At 33.9% G+C, this 21,402-nt stretch overlaps 1 protein-coding gene across 1 annotated transcript in view; it reads right to left on the reverse strand.

Annotated features, from left to right (window-relative positions):
* LOC149771206 (neurotrypsin-like) overlaps positions 1 to 20,720 on the reverse strand; it is a 21,731-nt gene extending 1,011 nt beyond the window's left edge. Inside the window, exons 1-6 of the mRNA XM_089948731.1 lie at positions 20,578 to 20,720; positions 15,545 to 15,664; positions 10,749 to 10,908; positions 7,324 to 7,475; positions 6,433 to 6,471; positions 4,857 to 5,004 (exon numbers count right to left, since the gene is read on the reverse strand). Of these exons, the coding sequence (XP_089804857.1) occupies positions 4,857 to 5,004; positions 6,433 to 6,471; positions 7,324 to 7,475; positions 10,749 to 10,908; positions 15,545 to 15,602 (557 nt within the window). The 5' untranslated portion in view covers positions 15,603 to 15,664; positions 20,578 to 20,720. The remainder of the gene's footprint in view (positions 1 to 4,856; positions 5,005 to 6,432; positions 6,472 to 7,323; positions 7,476 to 10,748; positions 10,909 to 15,544; positions 15,665 to 20,577) is intronic.
* Between the last annotated feature and the right edge of the window lie 682 nt (positions 20,721 to 21,402).

Genomic DNA, 21,402 nt, shown 5'->3' on the forward strand with positions numbered 1-21,402 from the left:
CGAAATACAAGGAGTACGCGCCAAGTCAGCTGATGACATTAACTTTATTTTAGTAACCTATTCTAAATTTTCTGCAATGTTTTTAAGTACTTTACTATTTTGCTTATCGAACTCCACTTTTATTGTATAGTACAGACCCTTACTGGTCATCTCCCATATCTAATAAGCAACACATATTCTTACTGACGAACATATAAATCTACTAATCCAGATCAATAGACAAAGCTGCTGATGCTGAAGGTATTGAGTTTCAGATTATTACTATTCCTCAGATGAGAATGTCGGAATTGGACAAGCGCGGAGATTATTTTGTGCTATACACAGAACCTCATCTATGTCTTCTGCCGAGATGTGCGTAAGATCACCTTTGGCGCCAAGAAAACCATCTCATTAACCCTTCCAAGCTCAGACAATTACGCCATTTTCTGTTGTGCATGTCTAAACCCAGAGCAATGCAAGGTGTTAATGTGAAACGAAGTTTAGTGAGCAACATGCTTTCCTGGAAAAAAGTGTAAATCAGGGTATCACCAAGCTTTGATGTACAACTAATTGCATCCACAACTTTATGCTGGATGGGGAGGATGCTGTTAGATAGGTTAGTCCAGAATCTACAGTAATCCGTTTTGGTTACTTGATAAAACGCTCTGCCTAATGGATCATTTGATACGTACTGCATATTTATTTAGCGTCTTGATAGTGCTGCCTAAGTCTTGCAAGCTGCTACAAAAGACGAAATTGTATAAAACAACAGCCATAGTTTCAAGCAAATTACAGCCATGCCAATTGACATTTTCAGAATCTCTAAGAGATCGGCCATCCCATAGAGTGATCTCACCAGATATATAACCAAACTGGACTTTGCCCTACCTCGTCTAAACAACCAAAACTGCGATCTCTTAACGCCGATGATATTCTAAGAGGACATTTATTGTCTGGGAATATATTAAAATCTATGTCGACAACAGTGTCGCTCAATGGTGTCAATGGCAGGCGATGCAATAAAATGCTTGATGTTGAGTTTCATTCACCCAATCTAAAATATACTTACCCAGTTGACCAACAAGATGATGCCACACTGAAGATATACACCAGATGAATCACATGTTGCTGAGACTATGCCATGCGTACAAGCAACAGCTCTACCGGGGCCTGCCTTATCTGCTTGAAAACGCGGGATTGTCTTGACCAACACCTTCGATATCGGCGGGAAGCATCTATATGTCTCCAGAAATCGTCGCCCTCATTTTTAATAGAATATATCGTGTGCTTTAACGGGAGACATAATTACATTACGCAGTGAAACTACCTCGGAAAAACGCCTCCGGGTTCTATCTTTGAGAGTGAATGCATAACGTTCTACGCTACATATATATTGATTTTTTAAAGGCGACATTTTATCTTCATATAAAAGATGGATTATACCTTGTAACTCCTATGGCACTCACTGTGGAGATGCGTTGGTTTGATTATTGATCCGTGTAAACAATACCGTATTTTCCAATAATAAAGACATCAACTTCCGCTGTTTTGTAACAAGAAATTATGTCGGCCAGTTATACATCTATCCTCACAACCATAAAAGTCATCTAAAGCTAGGGCATCGACGACATCTCTGAGTTAGAATAACCTTCATTTTCTTTAGCCATCTTTATTCTGCCCTGCTCCATGAATGTGGTCAATACTTCTAAGCCACGTCAATTTAAACATGGTTAGGTGCCAGCAATGAGCTGCCAGACACGATACAGTTGTAACGCGAGTGATTGAAGCCAAATGATCCTCCTCCAAGGAGGAATATATAGTGGGGAAACCTGATAATTAAACCAAGAAAGGCAAAGATGAAGTCTAATAACTAGGGCATCTAGAGACCAGGTCTTAAACCAACGGGCATAATATATGTACATATGCAGAACTAAAGTGGATAACATTAACCAGTTCATATTGGTGTTCAATGCTATTCAAAACGGATTTACATTGTGCACTCGGCCTAAATTGGGAAAATTCCTGAAACCAATTGAAGAACTACTGGGGTATATAACTATTCAACTAGAGTAAATCCAAACATCTGCCATCCTACCCGACAAAAAAAGGTGGTATTTCGATAATATGCCACCTCAATCATTCGGCTCACTGGCGCATAAAATTGTGTTCTTCGGAAATAGATTCCACATTTATGTGATCTTTCAAAACCTCTCACCCGTAAGCCTGTAGCGAAAGGCACAGTAATTGTGATGGTTGTTTGGCTTTATCTAGACCGTCTCATTATCGGGGTTAACGATATTAAGGAAACTGATATTCCCCTTCACCAAGGCGACATCTTGCCAGCAAACCACATGGATAGGAAAGACGCACATGTCCACGGGGAGCTATACCTAAGACTCATAATAACCAATTAAGCTTTCGTATCAGACTGGTTAAGGAGAAATTATATTGATCAAAATGAACTTCCATATCAAGCTTCTAACAAAGGAGTTATTATAATGTTGATATATCCAGGCTCTTCCGTTCCAGGAGGCTAATATAAATTTCACCTAAAATAATCTGCGAGGCCAAAGCTTCCTTAAGTTCTCAGACAATGACACGCTCGATATAAATTGTACTGGCGCCGATACACGTTTTTAATTGCGTGGACACTGCATTTACGGTTATATGTATGGGCGCAGGTGCGACTGTGATTGACTTATTGCCAAAAGTCATTGTGATTGCTTATCAGATCACGAATTATTTCCATGACCAGAAATCTCATTAGCAGGTGACTCTGGCTGAAGGCCAAAAGGAGTAAGAATTCCGATTCCTCGCGAAGACAAAACTAAGCACACATTTGAACAAAGATATTACTGTCAGTAATAGCGCCATATCAGAAAGAGGTAAAGCGTACCCTTGGGTTATATCACAAACAGCATAAGGAAAACAATTGGCTGAGTCTGGTCTACAGAAACAGCCAGAACAACAGAAATAGTGGAAGTGACAGAATAGTCTAAACGGCTTGTACCATAGGACCGCCAAAAAAGCTGGGATGACAACGTCATGCTCTCATACTCCTCTATATGCCGAGGGTTGTACGAGGCATATTCCCAGCGCAACGTTATCCTATGATGTATCGCGTTCACTTAACTGTCTACTTTGCATATCCAACATAACTTTCCGCTTTTGGTTTAAGCATTTCTACAGCACAATCATTATGGGAGCAAACTCTCTCCAATGACAAAACATCCGGTGCAGATTTTTCTTTGCTAATGTTCAATAGGTATACCTCTAAATCATAACACACTAATATTTCTCAGAGACCTGGTGAGAATGTATCTAAATTTTCATTACCATGTACATACGATCGATTTCTTCTGGTAGTGCTTAGTCGATGTAATTCTACAAAGGCTTGATTAGAACGATATAACAACGCTTTCAAAAAATCTTTAGGTCAATTCTCTCAAAACCAGGATACGGAATTCGCTTAAACACATTTAATGTTTGTCTATTTGCCATGCATACATATTGTTTCATAATTAAAATGTCGGCTTGATTTACTTTTAAGACATATTTAGCACAAATGTATATGCAATATAAATCAATGGTATTCCGTTAAGACATGTATTTATATGTAAGAAAATCGGATTTAACTCTAAACGAATGAGAGCGCTATACCAAATTTATATGCAAAGATCAGGCGAAATAAACCTCCCTTACTCCTCAGTAAATCAAAGCATGATTATCATAAACAGTAGCTACAACAAGGGCGACGGTGAATTCTGCTTGGAAATGGACAGCTATATCTGTTATTATCATCATTAGTAGCATAACAGTAGTAATCATTATAATGATGATAATAATAGGTCAATCAAAATTACTTTGATTATCACTTGCGATTGCTATATTTTAGGCAGAAGACCCACAAGGAATTTTCAAAGATCTTTGATAAGTTTCTTTTCATGAATTACTTGCTTTGAATTTAATACAGGGATTGGGTCCTCTTCTCCTTCGTCATCTTCTTTCCTTTTTCTTTTCCACCTCATCATCATTACCATCACCAACTTCTTAATATAGTTATATCGATCTATATTCCCATCAGGCATTTATCGTTCTCCCTATTCCTTTCGTGCCGGAAAACTCTGATAACCAATGCCCTCGCTCGAGACATAATTCATTCGTCATAGCTTTTGTGTACGAACTTCTATTATTCTCTCTTAGTACAATTGGTGTTTTGACGCCATGGGCATTTTGAAGCCCAGTGTCTTTGTCTTTTTTGTGTGTACCGGAGATATAACAAGTATCTTCTCTTTTATATCAAACGGAGCTATATGTATTAGTAGGTCTATGTCCTGGTCATTAGATGTAAATGTTAGTAAGACTATGTGTTGGTCGGTAATTGTTAATGCCTGTCAGTAGCAATGTGTATTGTTAATAAATACGCACGCTAATTAGTGGGTATAAGTATGATCAGAAAGACCTTTCGTTGGCCAGTAAGCGTAGGTATCGGTCAGTAGGTGTGGGTGATGATCAATTCAGGTGTAATTTAATCATGTGAATATTAATGGCATTACATTTTACCTCGATCGCATAAATTTATCAATTGACCACTACTAACATACTCATACTCAATATGTGGTCATTTTACCATGACATTTTCTGTTGGCCGATTACCGCCCCATTTTGTAATAAGTCATATGGAATAGTGTTAAATATTATTTAACTTTCAAAGTAGTTTTGTTAATTCATTTGTTCCCCATAACGGAATATCTGACCCTTCTGTGGATTCCTTAAATACTAAGTTCGGTCAAATATTTTTACTGCTTTGATTATGCTGCAAATGATATTTAGTCATACAAATATTACAAATATTACAAGAATAACGCATATCAAACCTGAACCCGAGTGATCGGCAGACAACTGCAGCTTCCCTATCGCTCCAGGTATTGTTAGGAGCATAGATGTTTATCCATTGGTTCAAGACAAATAATTCGACTCTTCCCTCGTACGGATTTGCAGCTCCCACCAATCGCACCCCCATTCCTTGGAAGAAATTACAATCCAGTTAAGATATTCACAGATCCCATTTAACATCAAATGCAAAGGACACACACACACGCATGTATATATATAGGCTTCGTTATGCACACCTTTTGTACCAGTGTTACCCAAATATATGTTACGCCTGAAAAGGTGTCAATAATTGTATTTCACTAATTAAAATACGCTAAATGAATTGTATTTGTTATAAAACAGTACTTTGTTTATTCGTCTCTTAAACTGAATAAATTCAAGTATTGAAAAAAGTGCAATAAACTATCATAGATGATTAATGTAGCAATGCATGCCAAGATGCATTGAGCATTCATACACAGTCAAAAACAGATCACTTCTTTTATCAGTATTTTCTCTGAAGATGCAATGTAAGGATTTTCTATATGAGATACATACTTTGATTAAGTGAGGACACTGATGATATTATTGGTCCTTCAGTGACAGGTGTAATAATGATAGTCTTCAGCTTGGAAGAAATACCTGCGATTGGGAACTTATGTTGTGAGGACAAACCAAAAATCACTATACGGAATAGAAATTGGTTTATCGTTGTTTCATATGCAATAATGTTTCACTAATGGTCACACTCATTAGTTGGAAAAGGATCCCCACCTGAAACACCAACTCTTCTGACCAGTCTCTTGTAAGAAGATTAAATGCAAAACCTATGAAACCGTAATTGCTTTTCTTGAAAAATACATCACGGAAGAAGGAGCTTTTTCTACATCTTAGCTCTCATGTACCGTCCTTATTACAGAGCATTATGAATTTTTTTGTCTTTGTATACGCCTTCGAGCCTTCGAGCCAATCGCTACATACAATTATTGTAATGGTCTGCTTACGGTACCAGGCAAACGATTTATAAAAGCTCCGGTAACCTTCTCTGTGTTGGTTTTATCTGCTCATCTTTATATTTATGTTCATCTGATACAAAATGCCGAACTCTAATTGCATAACTTATCACTTTTGCAGCATAGTGTAATTATTATGTAATAACTATATATGAGACAAATACAAAAATAAAAGCATCTATCTGTTTATCTCCAGACACAAAGGTCAAAGATCCATTGGTTCAGACCAGTAATATGCTCAAATGTATCGATCATATTATCGTATTATTTGAGACTTTTTTCTTCCCTCCTTGCATTGAAATCAATATCTTATTTGTTATCCTGTATGACCGGCTCGAGTTATGTTTGTAGTATCAACCTGTCGACTTTTATAAGTATATTTAAAATCCGTATTTGGATCTGTAAATTGGAAAGTGTTCTTACAAACCATCTAAACTCATAATTATCGTTTTTAATTCTTTACGTTTGATTTTTAAGTAGTCACCCGAGAACTATATAACCATATATTTCAAATCTGTATTCCTAACTATATAAATTTTTGTTCTTTGCAAAGCCAAGTAATTACCTGTCGGGTTCGAATCTGTAGATGTCTTGTTCCCAGATCCTTAAAAAATACAGGATGTATGCGTTTATATACATATATGTATATATATATATATATATATATATATATATATATATATATATATATATATATATATATATATATATATATATATATATATATATATATATATATATATATATATATATGGTTCGATGATTCTTATAACATATAACATTTGTAAGTTGCTCTGTCATGACAAATTGATATAGCACTTTAAAAGGTCCTCGAGGTGATTTTACACATCGCGTGCTATATGATGAGTCAGTTGAGTGGTACGTACTATTACCGATAAGTAGGTATTATATTATTTTATTAATTGATATGTCCATGAGAATATTATGCTTAACGCAACATGACAGTAAATGACAATATGATTAATTCACTTAATATATTGGTATGATAATGAAGCGAAATATTCTGAAGGAAAAAGAGGTCAACAGGCTTGTTTTCTACTTTGGTCTCAAATATCGGAAATTACATGTAGCTATCTCAACTAAGCAGGTGGTGAAGTAGAAGCTTCTGGTACCTGGTATGGAATAAGAAATACAAGAAAAGAAAAGATACGCGAATCTTTGCAAATAAAACACCTGAACACACCAATTTATTGAATTTGAAACAGGTAATGTGATGAATTCGACTTAAACTGAAAACTATCATAGGATGTTGAGCTATCGCTGAATCGAGTGTATAACATAAACAAGAATAGTGTATTGCCGCTTTATTAATAGTAAGTAATATGCTCGAAATATGCGGTTACACGTAATTATTGTAAAATGAAGGCAATACATCGATATCCTTTAATTGAATATTTCCTCGTGCCGCATTAAATTAGGAAAAAATAGATCATACCACAGCGAACATATGCCAGTGTCAGGCCAGAGTAGATAAAGCTTTGATAACCAATAGAACCAACACAGCCTTGAAGTGATCGTTCGCTTCCCGTACAGCTGATATTGTATATGCTTGCGACATATGGAGTATATAAAGAATGGGAACTGGTGCTGCAAGTATAGATAGTAATATTAGAATCACTATATTGCAACGTAAACACTATGCAGGTGAAATGTTCCGAAACTGTCAGCCAGTTAAAATCTTTTTTGAAATACGTCAGGATTATATCAAATACACTGATAAAATGTTAAAACAGTCAGCCATTTTAAATTAATTTAAAAATCATCATACCAAATACAAAAATGCACCTAGAATGGTTGTAATTTTTTAACAGTCCCTACATACTCCAGTACCTAGATCACATTCAAATTACTTAAATGTGCATCGATTTGAGTGAAACAAAAATTAATGATGATTAGTGAAAGAGTGTAATTTGAGCTGCACTGTCATGGATTACGTTGTTTACCACACTATCATTGTTGCATGCTAACCGAAAATGAAAGTCGTTTGACAGAATAGCTAACTCAACCTTCACGAACGTCATTTGAAATCAGAATAAGCAAAAAGTAACGTTAATAGCTCTGGCTATACTTTATGAACTTCTATAGTGTTTCATAAAATATGTAATTGGAAAAAAATTAATTGAACATCTTCTTTTGCTTAAAAGACCCCCTATATATGTACGATTTAAAATTAAGGAACATTAACTGATGTACAAGGTACCACATATTTGTTTATGTTTATCTCATACATGACCTACAAATTATTTATGTGAAACATGCTATAAAAGGGCGCTATACGAAGGCATTGATGAACGTGTATAAATAAATCAAAGTAACTATTATTGGGAAGTGTGCTCAGGCAAATGAATATGGGATAGAACAACCTTTTCGAAGATTTTTTTATATGAATGGGAGATCAAAAACTGGCCGGAAGTTCTTTAAATCGTTATGGTCTAGTGTTGGTTTCTTCAGCAGAGTCTTTGCAAAGGCAGTTTTGAAAAATGATTGGAATCCCCCGGATGAGAGAGAGGTATTAGTAACATAAGTTAGTGAAGACACAACTGGATCGAAACACTCAAGCAGCAGTGATGGTGGAATTGGATCAAGTTCACATGACTTTGGTGCACTATTCATCAGGATTGTACGTACGAAATCCATAGAGTCAGGTTCAAATGCTGTTAATGGTTGCCGCTCAAATTCTGTATCCAAACTGTATGGTGACGACGAACGAGTCAATTGAAATTGTGGTGTCAAGCTTATCTCTACTGGTCTGTACTTTGTCACGGAAGAAATTCGCAAACATGTCCGGAAGGCCAACAGGAGAGAAGGTAGTTGGATGTGGTGTACATTTGCTCCTTGACAGTAACTTGTTAGTAATGTCGAAGTGCTCTTTGCAGCTGGAACTTTCCATGATCTTAGTAGTGTATTCGGCTGATTTCGCTAGATTCACTATGTTTGTGACATTCTTCTTAGCGGCTTCATAGATTTGCTTATGAACATTGAGTCTGGTGGAAAGCCAAAGCCTTTCAGCTTTACGGCGGTCTCTTTAAGCAGTGCGAAGCTGGTCCCTAACACTGCTATATCATGGAGAACACTTTTAAATTGATACTCTGCGCTTGGTAGCTGGGGCATGTTTGTCGAGCAATGAACAAAGGCAGTTATCGAGTTGTTTTGCTGTAGGAGGTAAGCACGTTGTTAGGTTTTCTTGGATGTCATGCATTAGTTTGGTTACATTTATCATACAGAGGTTTCTCTTAGTAGCAGATAAAGGTGGATGGTTAGGGACTGATACGTCAAGATGGCATATAATGCAGATGTGATCAGATGAAAGTTCATGGGATACCAAGGAGGGCATTAAAATGTTTCCATCAGGTTTATGAAGAATCCAGTCTATAATGTGACCATGTTTATGGGTGGGTTAATTAAATGACTTTTTGATGTTGAAAACATTGATGGAATCTATGAGTGTTGATGTATTTGGGTTTCTGGGACAGTCAAAGTGAAAGTTGAAATCTCCAAGAATAATCAGGTTGCCCTCTATCGAATTTCCATACTCCAGGAGATTCAGAAACTGCTCCAAAAAGAGAGATTCGGTCAGTTTGTTTTTCTACTAGGAGGACAGAGGTATAGGCAGAAAAAATGGACTGCCTTTGCTCCAGTGTTAGTGTGGTTTGGACTATTTCAAACGATATGTGGTCGAAAATGAATGTCGTGGTGTGGTTAAGACGTTTTATCATGGAGTTCTTTGTGATGACAGGAATTCCACCTCCGCGAGAGTTACGGGGGAACGACTTGATGGAGTAACCAGTGGGTGTTAGATCCGCACACTTGTGCTCATCTGTCAGGAAAAAGACGTTAATATTCTAGTCGTTGATAAAATTTATTATTTCTGTGCGCTTCACCGGTGGTCTTACTGACTGGGCATTGAATAATGCAATACGCAGAGGTATCTCTTGGATATTTTAAAACACAAACGTTGCAACCCTAATTTTGTTTACTTATTGTAGATTCATCATGTAACGTTTACGAGACATTCAAGTTTTAACTGAAATATAGAAGTGTGTGCAATTTATTGACATTAGATGCATACTTAATTCATTCCTTAAATAGTATGTTTCAACCATTTGGTGTCAGGTGTATTTTGCCATTCTCAATGGGATTATCATTAAGGACGTAAATCATTGTCTTTTCTAATACAAATTGTCATGAAATCTTTATGTTTCATATATTTATTTATTTTGCATATCATTATTTACACTTGCATTTACAAAAATTATGTCCCATCCATCCCTGTCAATAAAGTCTGATAATAATATGATAACGACAATGTTTTTTTCGTGCTTTGCTCGTTAACGATTTCTCTAACCGTTCTGAAAAATACGGGATTCAATTTAGTTTTGTGCCATTATTTATAACTCACATAAAATTTAATCTTAGTGTTTCAGTGTGCTGTCTTCGTTGTCAGAGTGTTCCAGTAGCAATTTTAATGATTATATACGGTATACGGATTTTCTAATTTTTCCCCGTATCCCCATACCTGGTTTGAAAACAAAAGAAAATGATTAGTACATATCTACTACGCCTATTCTGCTGTTGAGGTAAAATATCCTTCCAACAAATTTTCATCTAGGTTACCTATTGATTTAATTTGATATTTATTCATTGGATAAATAAATGAGACATGCAGTATAGCGTAATTGATATTTATGTATGAGTGGCTCAACAATGATAGAATTGGAGTTTCGCTCTCACAATATTTGTATTAAAATATTTGCCAACGATTTTAGTTGGGTTGATGTGTTTTTCTTAGCAAACGTTTGATTTAGTATACGCACAAGTATTTGTATTTTCTTGAGCAATTCAAATATTGAAGGCCCTTACCTATATCCCAGCATCCTGCAAAGTACTTGCGATCCAGTTTGTTGCCAGTTATTACCACAAATAGGGTTCCAAATACCATTGTTAAGTACCTCAACATATCCATAGGCTAGACTATTTCCACTTGAAACGCCAATCGGAGAAGTCAGACGAATTTCTATACCTACAGACAAAAATTTTTTTTAGTGGAATCATCAAAAGCAAAAATAATCAGAATAAATACTTAGTCACCCACGATAAACGTTTACTTAAGTCATACACGTTCTGGATCAGACATTTATAATTTCATTTTCCTGTTTCCAAAAGCAACGACCAACCGTTAACAAATCAGTTTAGCAAATAAAACCTAAACTTTTAGAATCTTACAGGTTATAAGATAAAATGTATCTAGCCAGCTTTAAATATCAAACAGAGGTCAACATAAATTCCATCAAATATTCTGCAGTTATATCATCCAGATAAATATTATATAATTTACCTTCTCTAAGATTTAATAATTAGAACAAAACCTTATCCCTGGAATGCTTTATCCAACCATTCTATAATGCGCTCTTTCCCAACGTCAATCACATTCTCTCTAACGTTTACATGTTTAAACAAAATCGTTTCCAATTCCTAAAATTCAAAGACCTTTGTAGTTGTCTTCAGTAACATTCAATGGAAATGCCACCTTTCAAATAGTTATATCACGAATCCTATTCGAAAGCTAGATTAGGTAATTAAGTAAAAAGACACATCAAGCGTATGTAAACAAGCTATGCGTACACTTTTGGCGCATTCAATCTTCAATTTTCATTTTAATGAATCTGACTTGACTAAATTTCAATATAATTTAGTTCCTTTGTAACTATCTGTATCATTTGATCCATGACTTTTTAATAATAACTGCCATATTGCACTCCACGTCTTTATTGAACTGTCACTTGTGATAGCTATATGAGGCTTTATCAGTTACCTCCGCAATGGCACGCTTAACTTTAACAGAAGATCTTTATCTAAATTACGAGATAGACTATTAATTAATTAAGAATAGTCTTGATTTCTGCTGTTGACAATATGGTGCCTTGCGGCTGAATGTGCTTAGTCACGTTCATATAGTAACTTTGACAATAATCATATACTACCTTTGATTTGTAATATGAAATTAATTTTAATAGACATTAAAGCGGTTCGTAACAATATAAAAAATTGATCTTTGCAAGTGGTTAGCATTATGAAATCCAACAATGAACGCCTAATGCAAAAAATTACAATTGCAAACAATGCGAAGTTACCCATATTTTATCATCCTAATATTCGAAACGTATGATATTAAGGCTATGGTACAGATTCTTTTAAATAAAATGCACATTACGATCTTTTAATTTTGTAAACGTTCAAATTAGTTTTGGTACACAATCAGAGTATTATGTTCATTATGGTTTTGCACGGATTAGCACACATATTAAAAATATTGCAAATATATATCATTACCATGCATCTGAATAGCATCGCATACTAGAATCATGTTGGAGACCTTTTAAATTAAAAAATGTTAATCCTGATATCCCAGTAAAATATATATTGTTTATGCAGTCATGAGCAAACAATATTTCACCTATGAACGACATTTGCTTTTCTAATTTACTATGCGGAGGCAGAAACCGATAATACGCACAAGGCATATATATATATATATATATATATATATATATATATATATATATATATATATATATATATATATATATATATATATATATATATATATATATATATATATATATATATATATATATATATATATATATATATATATTTATATATATATATACATATATATATGCATATATATACATATATATACAGATATATATGCATATATATATATATATATATATATATATATATATATATATATATATATATATATATATATATATATATATATATATATATATATATATATATATATATATATTTATATATATATATGAAGCCTGGGTAGGGTGGTATGGAGAATTAGCTGCTGTCCATGCAGCCAGATCCCCCCCTCCACGCAGGTGGTGGGCCCAAGGGAACGACGAATGCCGATACAACTTGGCACCAACGGCGTCGCAGGAGTTTCCGGAATGACTTTGAAGTCAATGTCAGACCGCCTTAGCGACTCTGTCTCCGAATTGTTTACTTCCTTAGCCTTTCCCACCAGTGGGTATATCCGCAAGGCAACATAGGTTTTGAATCGGAGCTTTCCTTCTCCTAGATGAGCTACCATCCAAGGTTTACGAGTCCCATCTACCCGAAGCAAATGATTTTAAGACGCCAGAGGCCCGCCTTCACCCCTTCTCCTGTTAGTGGAAAACGTGGTCCTATGTGTGACCAACACTTTCTTCAAATGTAAGGAGATCCACCAGGTGTCATGGAGACACCCACGTTCACGCCACTAGCACCAGCTAGACCTCGTCATCACCAGGCGTGCGCAGCTGGCTAGTGTCCTCCTCATCCGCAGCTACCACAGTGCCGACTCAGACACGGACCATTCCTTTGTGGCCAGCAAGGTGTGAATAGTACCCAAGAAGCTGCACCACGCCAAAAGAAGGGTCACCTACTCATCAACGCCTGCCGTGCAAGCAACCCAGAGAAAACACAGCAGTTCGTCAGAAAACAGCAGGAAGCTCTCACCAAAGTAACACCTAATGACACCATTGACTCCAAATGGTCCCATCTCCGTGAATCTGTGTACAATTCAGCCATCACAGCTTACGAGACAGGGAGCATAAAACGTCGACTGGGATGAGGCAAACTGGGAGGAGATGGAGCCCATGACTGAGTCAGAAAGGAAAACCCTCCTGGCATACAAGGCTGCACCTAGCCCCAGAACATTACAAGCCCTCAGAACTGCAAGGAACAAAGCCCAGACGACCGCCCGCCGCTGTGCCAACACCTATTGGCTGAACCTTTGCAACAGTATGACGACAGCTGAGGAATGCAAGAGGAATGTATGACATTATCAAGAAGGCGACAGAACCCCCAAAACTCCAAGACCTCCCCCCTCAAGTCAAAGACGGGCGAAGTCATCACAGACCAGGGGAAATAACTGCAGCGGCGATGGGTTGAGCACTATCTCGAGCTATATGCAAACCAAAACAACGTCACTGACACTGCCCTGGACGACATTCCAGACCTACAGGACATGCGTGACGCTAAGATCATCACTTTGCACAAAAACAAAGGAGACCGTAGCGACTGCAACAACTACCCGGGCATCTCCCTCCTCAGCATCATCGGAAAGGCTTTCACCCGTGCTGCCTTATTGTGTTTGTTAGAACTTCAGTGATTCTGTATGAAAGAGTTGACATATTTATACAGATACATTTAATAAGTGTTTATAAACTATTGATATTCTGTATTTTAATCAAGCTGAACCAATCCCTTAGCACAAGAATTTGCACCTTGATTCTTAATGACTTGGTGTGACAATTCAATATATGTTTTCTATCAATAGGATACGTATATCGTAATTCACCTTTTGTTACAGTTAATGTGTGACTTCAGGATCTGCGCTTATCAGTTTAAGCACGAGGTCAAATATTTTAAGTAATCTCAACGGTTTGCATCTTCGTATTTACTATAACGTGCCACCAGAGGTATATAATGGTACTGATGTCAGTGGAAGAATCATCGCGAGTGTTTTAAGTCACGCCTAGGATTACTCTTTGTTAAAATGCTGAGTGTCATAATCTTCCGATATCAATGCATTGTACCATCAAACTTCCACATCAAACTCACTAACTTGGGATAGAATTAGTTTCAGGTTAGTGTTTAATAATGTTGCTACAAAGGCATCGAAATGAAATACTAGAATTCTCATTTGAGCTTATTCGCCACAAGATTATGTGGTTTTGCTTATCTGATCAACGACAAATGGGAGAAGCTGTTTGTGCAGTGCAAATTACAGAATTCACAAAAGGTAAGTCCTCAATGTGGCTTGAGCTGATGATATGTGGCTGTAATTATTGTTTTAATGTCAATAATGTGTTCGGTCAATATGTATTTAACACAAACTTTGATCTGGTTTTGCATATTGTTCTATTACATTTCTTATCTTATAAACATTTATCTTGATATATATGTTATATAAATGAATCGTGTTCTGATGGAAGTTTTATCTTCTCCAGATGCCCAGCATGGGCCACCCTTTATAAATTGTACCAACATCTGAAACTGTAACTGGCTGCAATATATTAACATGGGTATTTTTTATATATATATTTGCAACATATTCGTGGCCAGGTTCACCTCTGGATGAACTTTACAAAACAAAACTCTCTCTAATTATTTGATTATTTGTTCCTGATGTGTGCATGGTCGTCAGAGTAACATTTATAAATCCTAGTTACATTATTTAAAAACAAGTGCCCTAATGGCTTCACTGCGCACATTGTCAACACCCAAATAAATCAAAAATGATTCTGTCGTCGTTTATTGACACTATGGTACATTTTTAAATGTGCACGAACTATGTCCGTAGAACTTGGCGACCTTCATAAGTCTGGTTTATAACAGAAGAAGAAGACGGTGTAAACTAAAGTTATTTTCAACAGATAAAATATTGGTATATTGTCATCATAGTTGTACAGAAACTTAAATTTGTATATATACATAAACCACGCGCGCTGCATCCCGAAAACAAATTACGCAATATTTCATATATTGTTGGAGGCAACATTTCATGGACCTGCCTTTAGTGCCCAATGGCACTTCATTGACAATAACTCCAAACTCATAACGTTGACAACGTTCCACTTTATGTTTCGTACCTGATTCGCAGTCCTTCAAAAAGAAACATGCGATGAAGATAATAAAGAGGCTCCACATCTTTGCAACAAAACCCCAAAACGATCTTGTAATAGGCGTTTAGATCCCTCTGATAAATAGATCTGTAAAAAACATATATTGCATGGTAAATATATGGATATATTTAGCAGATATCATTGGTTATGTGTAAGTTTCTAACCGCAGCAGTTCTACGAATATCAATGAAGCTACTCTCTCGAATCAATACTAGTATCTCACACACTTTTTGAATCAAATGTTCGTGTTGTTGTTGTTCTAGGGTTTACACCATTTTTCAGTTAGTAAATATTTAATTTATAAACTGATGATATAATGTCAAAATACGGTAGTGTATGATTGATTTCTTTACTTATATATATATATATATATATATATATATATATATATATATATATATATATATATATATATATATATATATATATATATATATATATATATATATATATATATATATATATATATATATATATATATATATATATATATATATATCACATACATTAAAAATAAGATAGCTTTTAAAGTGTTAGTATCAAGTAATTTATTATACCAATACTATTGTATTGGCATATCAAATTTTGATCCGCCCATTGCGCATTAATACGCATATTTAAACATTATTGCAATTGTGTGTTCTGTTGGATCTATTCCTAAAGATGAAGGATTAATTTCCTCTCATTAATCATTAGTGATATATATATATATATATATATATATATATATATATATATATATATATATATATATATATATATATATATATATATAACAATAAAAAGTAATTATAATCCCCGTTTTCTAAATGATTTTAACATGGTACACTATTTAATCGAAATCTTTCTTTTTCCATTTCCCCATTTTCCATAATAGATAAGGGACACAAAGTGCAGGAATCTTGAGTGAGAGAAAAGAAAATTGGGCTGAATAAAAAACCTTCAACCTGATAATATACCAAGTAGCCTACAATATCATTCTTCATAACGGCATGTTTACACTTCCATTGGGACCTCTCTAAAGCGGCTATATAATTAATGATATAAATTCAATTGCCGGTCGACGCAGTAAGGCACAATGTCTTGGTTACAGGGCACGCATATGTAATGTATTTAAGGTTTTGTTGTTGTTTACTTTGTTTCCTCAACCTTTATTTCAGTTCTCAAAATAGGTTTTTATTAACCAAATATGAAACTATTCAATCCCCCTCTCTATCTCTCTCCGTTGACCATTTTATCAAGATAATGGAGAAAATACTAGAATAGAATATTTTCGCTTGTGTAATAGCACAACGTCTCTGGACCTAGGAAGAATGATCGTAAATGTTAAGTCAAACAGACCAACAGAAGAGGAAGAGTGAGAGAGACAGAGACAAATTTATGGTCAATGGCAAGGTTAATTAAAGCAACAGTATGACTTAGATCAACTTTAAATGTATTAAAATGTGTTAATTACCTTTTGCTTTTGTTGGTTCGTCGTTTTGCTTAGATTTTATTCCACGCTAATTTCCATACGCCTGTACGTAAATTCATTTATGATCGTGTAGTATTCAAGAATATTTGTCTGTAGGCCTACTGCTTTACATTTATCATTAAAATCATTTTTCATGTATTATACATAAGCTTAATTTATATTGATTTAATCATTGTGATTAAATATTGAAGCTCAAAAATGAAAACAATCAACTTATCAATATGAAAAGGTAACTGTGATTAGGCACAGAAAGACAGTACGACATTTTGCAGTGGACACACTCTGCGATGATGAGTGCATTCACCTGTCAAAACAAAGTTGTTTCTGGTCAGTATAACTCCTTTCAGATGACAAAAAGGTGTATTTGTATGTGATATAAATAAAATATGTGCATAGTATGTACGCTGTAAAAATAACCTACCACTCGATATATAAATATTGTATTAAAAGGAATATCGGAAAGCATTGTTTCCTCTTGATGAATAACTTGTACATCAAGGGGTATATCATTGATACAGCGTACATACTATACATATATAATATAATATAATATAATATAATATAATATAATATAATATAATATAATATAATATAATATAATATAATATAATATAATACAATATATAATATAATATAATATAATACAATACAATACAATACAATACAATACAGTATAACATAATATAATATAATATAATATAATATAACATAATAAACAATTTAAAGTATAGGGCAGTATTCTTTAATTGACAAATGTCTTCAAAGTCATTACTTTAAGCTATCTATTAATGTTTTAATTGTTTTACCAATTTAGTTTCATCAGGTCCTTTATAAATCTTCTACCGTTTAATTTTTTCTGACAATATTGCTGAAATATATTATTATATTGCTGACTTTTTCATTATAAAGATGCCATTAATGTATTAGACATTAATTAATGGCTTACAAAGAGTCTTGACTCTGTAACATGTTAGGAAGAACAATATCTAAAAATATTAGAAAGTATAACAAAGCTTGATTCACGATGAACTTAAAATATTTGTTACTATATTGGAGCTTTTGATTTTAACAATGGTCTTGGTTTATGATATATAAAATTAACAATCTCGTTCTGATTCGAATTGCTAAAAGTGAGTAAGCGGAATAACCATAAATGAACCAGGTGGTCGCATATGATTTAAACAATATGACAATTTAGCTATCTAAACAGAGACAAGTTGATAATGAAACCACACAAGGCAAACCCCTTTCAACGCATCTATCATATATATGTTGCTTGCTATTCAGTTTCACAAAAGCTATAAATATAACTAAATGACATTTCCGATTGCTTTGTTAGATATTGAATATACAGATTGCGTCTTTTTATTTTTATATTGTAGACAAAAATAATGGCAATAATAATAATAATAATAATAATAATAATAATAATAATAATAATAATAATAACAAAGATAATAATATAATAATAATAATAATTATAATAATAACAATAATAATATTAATAATAAATGGTAAATAGTGATATATGTACATACATAATATGTACAATTTAGAATTTTCTTTCTGTCAAAGTCCACCACAGGGAATAGGTAAAATATCATTGGCAATCGATGGGCATATTGTCAACTCCATATGCTATTTTCTTTACATAACCACCATTATTTGAATTGGGGAGGTCATGCAATAAATGAATGGAAACTAATGGTAAGTTTTTAGGTCTTAATCACTAACATGAAATGTTGGGGACTCCATTCCTCCTACTGGAATTATTGCATTGTTTGTGATATAAATATTTAGATTTGACACAGAAGTGTTATTCCTAATAGACTGGTTTTCTCATTAATAAGGGCGATAATACAGGCACGCTTGTTTCACAATTGATTTTTATGATTTGTTCCATTTAAATTACGTCACACAAAAGCTGAAGAAAACAGTTAACGTGAAATATTCTTATTGACATGTGTATCTCTATGGATATGAATACATTTGTGGTCAGTGCATATCTCGTTTGATTATACGCTAAATGAAAGCACTTATGCAACAAAAGTAGACTAACTGTGAACTGACTTCTGAATATTACAACTCCTAAACAAGTATAAGCGTTTTGTTGTGATGTTTGGTGGAAGTGGATGGAGAAGATATGGTCGAAGTGTGTGTGTGTGTCATTTATTAATTACATTGAACATGAGATACATTGTGTATCTCTTGGTTTATTCTATTAAAATCTTTATAATTAGACAAACGTCCACATTCTTCATATCTTAAGGAATAGATATTGCTGCGGAAATCTTTGGCAACTCGTCCTAAACTTGTCCTTAAATAAAATGTGCTCTTCATATAATTTGCATTACAACTTTGTCCGTACTGAGATGAAGTATATATTTCCGATTAAAGTTTCGTTCCATTGGCTTTTAATGTATCAATGATTGGATAAACACATGCACCCATATGCCAAATTGAATATTTGTGTTTAAATATATATTTAGGTATATGTTTTCTTTTCTTTTGATGCACATATAATACAGGTCTTGTGTAGTATGCATAGATGCATTTAAAAAGTGTTTGACTCCAAAATGTAATATCTGTTTTCTACGTTTTGTTCCTTTTCGAAATATGTTCTTAATATTTTTCTATTAGTCAATAACCTTCAGCGATACAATTTTTCCATATAGACGTTTCTTTCTGTGACAAACTAAAGCGTCGTAAATTACTGCTTGTAATGGCAAACATGCCATCAAAAATAAAGCGAACAAACTCTATGTCGTCTTAAGACGATATTAGCGAAGTAATGAATAGTTAAAAACACAAGACTTTTATAACCAATTTGCAGTCTTTTATGTAAATGACAACAAGTTATGTGAATGCCATTCTTCACCGGTATATGATTTATTATGTTATGGTGTGCAAGACAAATGAAACTATTTTAGGAATTGTATATATAATATTGTATCCAAGAGTGAGACAGAAAGGATAATAAAATGTATAGATCTTAACATATTAAGATGCCTAATTTTATTTGACATTGTTTGCTAGTGGTACACCGTAACTAAAGTATGGTTAATATTGACATTGTTTCCTATTTATTCTTCAAAATTGTCTACACATTTTAGTTGTATCAATCTACATCATATTTAAGTAAGACGTAAATGAAATAATTATAAAGGGAACTTACTCGTACATACATACTGAAGAATAAGTGTATTCCTATTTCCTGTGATTACGCTTCACAGTCCTGTCCTAATTAAACTAAAGTGACACGTGCGATAGTGTGGATAAAACAATGAAATCTGATAACTCCCAAAAGGTATTAATGAGTTTTGCAAGCAATTTAACAAACCTGATTGTAGCTCTCTTGTCCTTATCATCGAACTCCGAATCACGCTGGTATGATTACTTGGAGAAATGAGTCAACCTTGATTTATTATAACCATACATTAGCCAAAGGATGTGAGATAGAGCATGTTTATTACATAGGTATATGCTAGCAAGTGTTAGTGAATGTAAAGGAATATAAAAACAATACCTTTTGTGCTGACATTAATGATGCAGTCCTTCTATGATAGTACGCTTGATCATTCACCACAGCTATCAAATCCGTTTGAAACGACCGTTGGGCTGCTTGACTGTTAGTAAACCCTGGTTGCCTATCTTCAGGCATATATTGTATTCTTTACATTATATTACAATAGTATGAATAGTTGCAGACTACATGTGACTTCCTGGTTGGATTTTAAACAGCAAAAACACTTGTAATTCAAGCCACACCTTGTCAAACGCACGCAATCGTGCTTGATTTATTTTGTAAAGAAATATGTAACTCGATTCCATATCGTCTGCAATCGTCTTTAAAGTCACATAACCATCTTTATTTCAGTTGTAGTATATGGATTACTTATCCTCTTGTCACTTGTCATTGCTCAAAGAGATAATATCTTTATAAAATGTAAGAAATCTCCTTTGACTGGAAACCATAACTGATATAAAATAAATTGCTGTAGGGATCTGCATTCGTAATAAAATCAGTGCAACACGTATCCATACACTCGAACAACTTATATATATATATATATTAACATATATATATATATATATATATATATATATATATATATATATATATATATATATATATATATATATATATATATATATATATATACATACATACATACATACATACATACATATATATATATATATATATATATATATATATATATATATATATATATATATATATATATATATATATATATATATATATATATATATATATATATATATATATATATATATGTGTGTGTGTGTGTGTGTCTGTGTCTGTGTATGTGTATGGAGGTTGTAGAGA

Source organism: Sinohyriopsis cumingii, unplaced genomic scaffold, assembly GCF_028554795.1.
Source record: "Sinohyriopsis cumingii isolate HCF-2022 unplaced genomic scaffold, ASM2855479v2 utg002039l, whole genome shotgun sequence".
NCBI lineage: Eukaryota > Metazoa > Mollusca > Bivalvia > Unionida > Unionidae > Sinohyriopsis > Sinohyriopsis cumingii.